The following is a 10,455-nucleotide window of genomic DNA, read 5'->3' on the forward strand; positions in this document are numbered from 1 at the left end:
CCGGGATTTTGTTTGTATAGAGTGAGTTGGATCAAAATCCTTTCATGCAGATAAGGCATTGTTATAGTTGTGCATTTTTTTTGTTTCTTATTGGCAACAGGTATTTCTTTGGGCACATGGGAGCGTAGGCCTCGGCCTCAACCAGCACTTATTTAAATTGCTACCACGCTGCCATTACCAATTGCTATTGACCAACGACCACAGTTTGCATTTTTGTCCATTGTTACCATTCCAATACCGGGTTTCTTTCACCGGCACCACCACAACTCATTGAGAGTGACCACCACTCCAACCCATATACAGTGACCACCACCAGAAACCTGACCACCACCCTGTAAGACCTGAGTGCGCTCCCCCCATCACCGCAGTAAGCATTTAGTGTAAAGAAAATATATCATCATTAGTTATTCGTATTTTTCGGCCACAGGCAGGAAAATACGGATACTATTATTTCTATCTATTAATCGACGGACAGCCGATCTGAAAAACATACATTGTACTTACGTACATTTATGTATATATAGTGCAAATATAACGGCATATTACCGTTATTTTAAGCTGCCCATGTGCTTTCGTTTCTTTTTTTTTTTTGTGTTCCTAAATTTCTGGTACAGCACAGTTACAAACAACGATAGTTGTCGAAGATGATTAATAATTAAAGTTTGTGAAATAGCTTTAATCGTTTAAATTATTTAAAAAAAAAGAAAAAAAAACTGAATTCATTAAAATTTATGAAAAATCTAGGATAATAATCTAATTTTGAGATTATTTGAAATGAAAAATGAATAATTGAAAACCAAATAATTATAATAATTAATCATTAAAAAAAAGAAAAAATTTATTAAATTAGAATTTTAGTCGATTGTACAATAAAATTTTTTTGATTCTCGATCATGTGATCATTTAGGAACTCGATTATCATGAAATTGATAAATTAATGAAATCGATTAATAAAAAAATATTAATTAATTATTTGAATTATAATCTATCATTAATTTAAAGTTAACAAAATTAATTATACTATAATAAGTAAATTGTTAATATTATTATTTAATTTAAATAATTAATGAAATTAAATTTTGATAAAGTTAAAGTCTAATTTTAAACTCAAATAATTATTAAAATTAATTATTTCAAACCCAACTAATTATTAAACTTAATTATTTCACAATGAAATAAATTAATTATTTCAAAATTTAAATAATTATTAAAATTAATTATTTCATAATTAGTAAAATTAATTATTTTAAACTTGCTGGACGAGTAATTATTGGAAGACTTCAAAAGATTGATTATTTGGATCACAATCTAACGTTGAAATAATTAAATTAATTTTTTTTTGAGAATTAAAAAACGATTTCCATCATTGAATATTTAAAAACAAATTAAATAATTCAAATTATCATTCATATTATTATATTATATTTTCTAACTATTAATATATGTAAATGTTGATCCCTATTAAATACTAGTAGCTTTTCAGTCATACCCGGTCTAGAAGGTGACCAAATATCTTACCTCTTGAGCTCAATAAAGTCGAGATTTATTTTACAAATTCTCATATGTTTGCATATTTCTTTTTATTGAATTTATGTTGGGATAAACATAGAAGAATATAGGTATTTTGTTACTATACATATTCCTACCTTTGCTTTAATATAATGTTCACTCATATAATACAAACTTAATGTCATAATGTACTATATATGAATCCCGATACAAATAAAAGGGAATAATGAATTTTTGTAACGGTGAAGTGAAAATGTGTTAGTCATTTATTAATGGTGAAATAAGGTAGGTTCAGCCAAATAAAAATGTTTTAGGGGGTTTCCTGCAAAAGAAGAAACCCGCAGGGGATTTTGAAGAAATCCGTGGGAGGGCTCAAGGTACCCATACACCATCTGGGGTACTCACAACAACAATATCGAACATCTGTATCGCTATCGTGACTCTTTAATGTTATTTTTCTTTAATATACTGTTGTGCATGGTCGAGTGAGGACGATGAGCTGAGCCGAGGCAAAACAATAAAAATTGATGACATACCAACAACAGCTGAGTATGATACAAAGCCATAATACACTCTCGCCGAATGCATGTTACAACAAGGTCCAAATTAAAGAGTTGGATAAGAAAGTGCAGTCGGTTGACGAGAAGATTCTGTCTGTGGATGAGAAATTTCTGGCCCACGACCACAGGTTTACGAATCTGGAGAAGAAAATGTCGGAATTGGAAATTAAAGGTGGTCCGGTGCGAGTTCCTGATAACACACTAAAAATCAAACCTCCTGTATTCGACGGCTCTACGTCATTCAATGTTTTCAAGTTACAGTTCGAGACAGTGGCTTCTAGAAATTCGTGGAACGACAGCGACAAAGCGGTTGCACTACTTCTGGCATTGAAGGGCAGTGCTGCTGATGTTATACAGAGTATTCCTGTCGCTTCTAGAAACAACTATGAAGATGTTATTGCTGCACTGGAACGTAAGTACGGTGGCGAACATAAACGAAACATCTACCTTATGGAATTAAGGGGAAGAGTACAGAGGGCAAACGAGACGTTACAAGACTTTGCAGCTGAGGTGGAACGTTTGGTGCTAATGACGTATCCAGGAGAGAATCACCCATTGCTGGACCGTATGAAAATCGAAACCTTTGTGAATGGCATACGTGACCCTGAGATTAAATGTGCAACATATGCGTCACCAAAAGCGTCATTTGCCGAAACCGTGTCGTTTGCCCTTGCCCAAGAGACGGCAAGAATGATTGTTAAGCCCCAGACCCACAAGATTAGCCAACTGGAGACCGAATGTTGCGAACACAAATCTCTCGTTAACTTGATCAAGGACGCCATGAGGCGGGTAATAGAAGAAACAAAGTTTGTAGGGATGACTAAGCACAGGGTTAGATGCTACAACTGCGATAAAGCAGGTCATATTGCGCGCGAATGCAGAGCTAAGCGCAAACGATCCAGGTCATCGTCACCACCTCCAACGAAAGATGGTAGAAGAATGGCTCAACAGTCCACCAATGAGTTACCGTTAAACAGAATCGAGCACAGAGAAGGCGGAAAACACGGTAATGCTGATGCCCTGTCTCGTCGGCCATGCAAGGTAGAATACAGCCACTGCTCAAAGGCTGAGTGCAAAGAGAATATCGTGGATGTCCGACGATTGCAGTTTGAGTCGGGAGAAGATTGGTCGACGGAACAACGAAGAGACCCCATTCTGGGCAAAATAATTTCGGCCATAGAAACGGGCAAGCGACCTAGTCGAAAAGAAATTACCTCCGAAAGCCCTCTTTTAAAATCCTATTGGGCCCAGTGGGACAGTCTACTTATAAAAGATGGTTGCCTATATCGCAAATGGGAAAGTGAGGACGGTAAATCTCACCGGAACTTGATCGTCGTCCCAGACTCCAAAATAAGAGATGTCTTGTCGGAGTTTCACGATGGGCCAAGTGGAGGGCATCTTGGCATAGCAAAGACCGCTGAAAAGGTAAAGCAGAGATTCTACTGGGTCGGCTGTCAAAAATCCATTGCCGACTGGATCGCCAATTGTGAAAGGTGCATAAGAGCTAAAGGTCCAACACGGAAGAGTCGAGGCTACATGCAGCAGTATAATTCAGGAGCCCCTTTTGAAAGAATCGCAATGGATGTAGCTGGACCGTTCCCAACAAGCGACTCTGGGAACCGGTATGTCTTAGTGGTCATGGATTACTTCAGTAAATGGCCAGAGGTTTATGCTATCCCAAATCAAGAAGCCAGGACAATTGTGGATGTGTTCAGCAAAAATTGGATTTGTCGCTATGGTGTTCCATCTGAGGTTCATTCCGATCAAGGTAGGAATTTTGAATCAGCGATCTTCAAGGAAATGTGCGACTCCTACGGAATCAAGAAAACCAGAACGACGCCCCTACATCCAGAATCAGATGGCATGGTGGAAAGATTCAATCGCACCCTGGAAGAACATCTACGGAAAGTGGTGGACAGTGGCCAACGAGACTGGGATGAGCATATTCCAAAGTTTTTACTGGCTTATAGATCGGCCATTCATGATTCCACATCCCGGACCACAGCCAAAGTTCTGTTCGGAAATGAATTAAAGCTACCTGGCGATTTGATATTCGGTGCTACCCCAAACGACGATGTGAACCAAGAAGAAGACAGTCAAAACTCTTTTAGTAAAGTCCACGATGCAGTCCGACATCGAATAAAAATGGTTAGGAACCGCATGAAGGCAAGGTACGATCGAGCGGCAAATACTGATGGGTTTCAAGAAGGGCAACTGGTACTATTGTTCAACCCACAACGAAAGAAAGGACTATGCCCCAAATTGCAAACGCACTGGGAAGGACCCTACAAGATTGTCACGAAAATAAATGACGTCGTTTATCGCATCCAGAGGAGCGACAGTCCCAGGTCGAAGATGAAAGTTGTACATTTGGAGCGGCTGACCCCCTACGGAACGGGAACTGTGCCTATTCGGGACGAACAGGCTTAAGCGGGGGGCAATGTTACGAATATAACATTAGATTTAAGTTAATTTAGATGAATTCCGTTAATTTAAGAATTTGAATTGTAACGTAAATTTCTACTACGCAATTTATTCGAATAACTTCACAACAACAACTACTGTATAGATTTTTCTACATCCTTCCATTTCCTCTTTCATTTTCTATTTTGTTATTGTCGTACAATTCTTGTTAAACGTCATCATTGATGATCGCTTAATTCCTCTTTCTTTGTTACCCCCTCGCCTGTATATGTGTTGTTGTTATTGTTTACTCAATGTAAGTTTGTATGTGTTGTTGTTATTGTTTACTCAATGTAAGTTTGTATGTGTTTGTTGCATTGGTACATTGTTCGTAATCTAGGCGTTACCAGATCGTCTAGAAACTTCTGTAGCGACAGGCAGGGCTCATATAAATAGAGGAAATGGAAAGGCAGTGAGTCAGTTGTGAATCAGATCGCGAATTGAAACCGTCGAGTAAAGTAAAGTGCAAAGTAAAGTTGTGTGAATAAAATCATTGTAATAATCGTAATCCGAAAGAACCTTCGTTTTATTTGGTACGAATTGTATCGGGAAATAAAACAACGTCTACACGGGATTTAGTAAAACCCAAGAACGTAACAATATTTAACTCCGAAGCGCAGCGCACATCAATTTCGAGCGTTTTAGTTATCGTTTCCTTGTGGTTGTTGTAATTTCGATAACATATAACGCGACGGACGGCTCAACTTGTCAGTAAATAGTACTGTTTTCGCTTACATCCGTTTTTGGCCTTTAAGCGTAATGGACTATAAGCGAAAAGTACTGTACCATGGCACAATGAATAGGTAGTCCCATGATGCAATAATATGGTGATGTATCACAACAAAAACCTTTGTTTTTGTCTCGACCTTCTGTCCAATTGTTCCATATAAAATTTCACATGGTTGGCAACTCTGCAACTCTGCATCATGATGCTATTCAATAAAAATGCCGATTAATCGATTAGTCAAAAGTCGATTTAGTTATCCCAAATTCGCACATGTCTGTTCAAAAACACTGTGTTGAATGTTTTTTTTTTGTTTTTTTGATTCGTATTGGATCGTAGTTAATATTTAATATTTTTAATATTTAGAAAATTTAGCACAGCTTCCGGGCGCTTTACAAAAAAATTTACAATTTAGTAAGAGTTTATGAACTTTGTCGGTAGAGTCGTCTATAGAATGTTGTCGTATGGTTTGCGATCCATTTCCTTCCGGCATGTTAATACGTTTTGTAGCCAGTTATTTGCAAATCAGTTATAGTCCAGATGCATGGGTTAAAGTAAAATATCGAAGTAAATTGATTTTAGGGGCTCATTTCGGATTTTTTTGACGAAGTTAGGAACTTATGAATTTTGTAACTTCAGAGATCCATATCACGGGAAGTATGGACTTCCCCACGAAAGTCATATAGTCATCAGAGAGACGAAATCTACCTGTGGTAAATTTTGGAAAAATCGAAGTTAGGCCAATAAACTCAACATAAGCCAAAGTAGATGTGCTTCAGAGTATTTGAGAATTCAGCGTATGGAACGACTAAAGAAAATGAAAGGAAGAGGCGTAACCAGGTTCTCGGGAAGTAGCCCAAGAAAAGTGTTACTTTTGAAATCAAACTACTGGGAAAGTATCCAAAGTACTCCACAATTTGGCTAAAGTCTAATTTAAGGTCCGGTGGTGGATCGTTTTGAATTTTCTTTTATATCTAGTATTTGGGGCATTTATTACAGAGAAATATGGTATGTGTACCAGTAGTCGGTACTTTAAGGATTTGCGCATTTTAAAACTTTCATCATCTCGAGTGCATTTTTTGCACTATATTTTATATTGGTTCATCTGTTCCGAAATTTTGTTTATCGCTGTGTAGCCGAATTTGGAAACTGCTCATAGGAGTCCTTAATCCCACCCACAAATGCTATTCTAATTTAATGGAAATTATAACATAATTACATTCATACAAGTTGCATTTCAACCACTTTTTATTAATACCCATACTCCAGGAAGTATGGACTTCTTCGATAAGAATATTACCGTTTTGTAATCAGGACTCCAAACGCTTTACAAGGGTACGAATTGAACTTTATAGACCGATATCGCCGAAACTACTTATTTCCGCAAGAAATAACTTATACCATTGCTATCAAAGACTCAAAGAATGCCTATGGTAAAAAATTTAAACGATCCGCGACCGGACCCTAACTACTTCCTCGAGAAAAAAAGACTTAAGTTTAGGGCTCGTCTTTCATATCATGAATATATATCACTTATGGGGGAAGTCCATTTTTCCAGAGATCGGGGTCTTTGAATTTCCTAATTCATATGCTCATAATTATTTTATTTATGGGATCTTGCCATATGAATGCCGGAAATCATATCTCAAGAAGTATGGACTTCCTCATGAAAATCATATAATCATTAAATTCGACTTTTCCAAAATAGTTTTCTATCTATTCTTTTGAAATCAGTTTATTTAAAGATGTGTGGAATATATTGTTGCTTTTCAAAAGGAAGCCATGAATGTTTGGATAAAGTATGTTGCAATTTCAATTAATTACCTATGACATAGCAAATATTTTATTTTAAATACAAAATTTAAATTTATAGGACTTGCTGGATATTCTTCAAAACCGCGGACCAAATTCAAAATTAGTTATTAACATCGATGGCATTGCATTTGGAGGTTTTGTGCTGCACCATCAGGGTGCTGAAATTTGTGCACAGCCAATTGAAACTGATTCAAATGTACTTATTTTTAATGGTGATATTTTCAATTTGCACGATAACGACTGTGGGATATCAGACACCCAGTGGATTTTCAACAAATTTTCTGCAGCTAAAGATGAACATGAGTTCATAAATTGCATTCGAAACATTGAAGGTCCATATAGTTTCATGTTTTTTGATAAACAAAATGGATATTTATATTTTGGACGTGACAGCTTGGGTCGGAACTCGTTATTAATTGAAAACAACAAGGATCATTTACGAATTGTCAGTACATCATATTTGTCGCAAGGCATGTAAAAGAAAATTTATGGCATGTATGAGGATTTTTGATAGAAGTACTATTTTCATTTAGGTGGACAAAACGAAATTAATGTTGTAACAATCGAATTGCCACCTCTCGGAATCTATAAAATACATAAGGACGAACGTAATAGTTGTATTGTATTTCCATGGCAGCAACCGGATGAGAATTGGAAATTGCAAAGCGAAGCATTTGAGTCTACGATTGGCTTAACAATTAATATTGAGTATCCTATCAACCCATCTTGGTTACAGATCTGCACCAACAATCAGGAGGTAAATAAATAAATAAATTTAAATATATTAACGTAAACATACTGTGTTCAGTTTTACTTTAATTTTTACGACCTGTATATAGAAAATAAATCAAGCGATGCAGATAAATATAATAGACTGTTGGAACACTGTGAAGTGCTAGCAGCTTTAGACAAGTTTTCCCAACTTCTAGAGTACTCTGTAGAAAAACGAGTGTCAAAAACAACACCGTCTTGTGCAAAATGCTATCCACGTTATTTGAACTGCAATCATTCCAAAATCGCCGTACTATTTTCAGGAGGAATAGATTGTTCGATTTTAGCAATTCTAGCGGATAAATTTGCTAACAGAAAGGACGCCATTGATCTTATCAATGTCTCTTTTGAAGCATTAAACTCTCAGAACGAAAATTGGAATGTACCCGATAGACAGTCTGCTATAAGCTCCCTGGAATCATTGAAGAGATTATGTCCTCACAGGTATCGATTTTTCGAATATTTAATGTATTGACAGTCACATTAACTTTTCCTTATTTTGATAGAACCTGGAACTTTATTGAAGTAAATGTAACTCGGAAAAGTTTGCACACCTATCTTTCCAACAGGATAAAACATTTAATATACCCACTTAACACGGTGTTGGACGAATCAATTGGATGTGCGTTTTGGTTTGCGTCACAAGGACAAGGATTATTGTGTGGAAAGAATTATGAATCCACTGCAAAAGTGAGTATATCTTAAAATATTAGTATAAAGTTGTGTAAATTTAACGATATATTTTTTTTCTTAAAGGTTGTATTAGTTGGAAGTGGTGCTGATGAATTATTTGGAGGTTATATTAGACACAAAAATGCTTTTAATCGCTGTATTGGTTCGCAAGATGAAAAAGAAAAATGTCTCCTAAATGAATTAGAAAAGGATTGGCTTAGGATACCGACACGCAACTTGGCCAGAGACGATAGGGTAATATCTGACAGTGGTAGAACACCGAGAGCCCCTTTTATAGAAGAAAATGTTGTAAAATTTGTTCGAAGCTTGAAACCAAATCAAAGATGCTGTTTTTTGTATGAGGATGGTATAGGTGATAAATTATTTTTGCGATTATTTGGATATAGACTTGGCTTAAAAGATGTGGCATTTCTGAAAAAAAGGGCAATCCAATTTGGTTCAAAGATTGCAAACAAGAGGGATAAAGCAAATGATCGTTCAAAATATTTATGAAATAATAAAATTTATTGGTAACAAATAAAAAATTAATTTTTTAATAATATTAATTAGATTATCGGGACATTATGTCATTGTAAATACTTGTATTGTTGAATGGAATAAATAAATAAGTTTCTGTGGGAAACTATTATTTATGATATGATTATTTTTTGTGTGTAAAATTAGTCACCACTGATGTCCTGTTGATCAATTTTTTGCGTGATAGGAAACCCCGCATTGATCGATGTCAAAGACATGACAAATAATGAAAGTTATACTGGGAGATTAATTTAAATAAATTCAGGTTTTTTCATTTCTAATTCCTAATTCCAGTCATAGAATAACTATTATGAAAATATTTGTTATAAAAGTATTTAATACTTATATCAAAGTAGTACAAGGTGGCCCAAAAAGGACTGAAGGATTCAAAATAACTGTAATTGTTTGTTTTTATTTTTATTGATTTTTCATGTTTTTAAATATTTAATTCGTGGAAATTATTTACATTTAAGTGTGAAATATAACATCTCTCAAATGGTGTCCATTTTCTTGCAAACAAAAATTGGCTCTTTTAACCGCATTTTCCATTACTGTCCGTAGAGTTTCTGGTTCCAAGTTGCTTATTTCTTCTTGAATGTTGTACTTAAGCTCTTGAATTGTTTGGGGTTTATTGATATACACAACTTCCTTCAAATAGCCCCACAAAAAATGTCTGGAGGGGTAAAATCTGGTGAACGTGAAGGCCAAGCAAAATCACAATTTCTGGAAATTATTCGAATAGCATATTGCAGGCGTGTCTGATGGTCTTGGGGGAGAAGTTGCTGTGCCATTTGAATTTTATAGGGAAATATTTTAAGATCCCGCTTCAAAAATTCTTTGCAGGGATGTTCTGGAGATTCCCAATTGAGTACAACGACGACGAGTAGAGACAGATGGATCTTCGTTTACACTCGGTCGTACAGCCTCCACAACTGCTGCATTGCGCACAGATCGGTCTCTTTCTCTTCCTTGAAGATCTAACACTCTTCCATGTTCCTCAAAACGGGAGACTAAGTTCCTAATCATAGTGTTGGCGGTTTATTTGGGATACCATTTGTATTTTGTTTTTGCAAAATAGTCAGACTGAATCCGCCACTGATCCTCATCAGTTCCCTTAGTTTTTTGTTGGGATATTCTCCCCAGAAGCTTGTGCTTCTATACAAAAAACCTTTCTTACCCAAATGTCTCTTGTAACAAAGCGTTGGTCAGCTAAGTACTTCGCTTAGTTACAAGAGACATTTGGGTATAAAAGGTTTTTTTTTGTATAGAAGCAATAAATATCATCTGGGGAGAACATCCCAACAAAACTCTAAGTGAACTGATAAGGATCAGTGGCGTGATCCGAAACTATAGTCTTCCCTGCCTTACCCCTCGGCAAACAATGCCATGCATTCCCCACTAATA

At 36.0% G+C, this 10,455-nt stretch overlaps 1 protein-coding gene across 1 annotated transcript; it reads left to right on the plus strand.

The window, feature by feature from the left end:
* Window positions 1-7,708: 7,708 nt before the first annotated feature.
* On the plus strand, window positions 7,709-9,027 carry LOC133334519 (asparagine synthetase domain-containing protein CG17486-like; the record flags this gene model as incomplete). Its single annotated transcript, XM_061542836.1, has 4 exons — window positions 7,709-7,828; window positions 7,880-8,286; window positions 8,349-8,532; window positions 8,599-9,027. Coding segments are annotated over 4 exons (1,140 nt in total), but the record flags the coding sequence as incomplete, so codon positions are not given.
* Window positions 9,028-10,455: the final 1,428 nt, after the last annotated feature.

Source organism: Musca vetustissima, unplaced genomic scaffold (genome assembly GCF_032173495.1).
Source record: "Musca vetustissima isolate MV318-11 ecotype Yass unplaced genomic scaffold, APGP_CSIRO_Mvet_v1 utg62313, whole genome shotgun sequence".
NCBI classification, from domain to species: Eukaryota; Metazoa; Arthropoda; class Insecta; order Diptera; family Muscidae; genus Musca; species Musca vetustissima.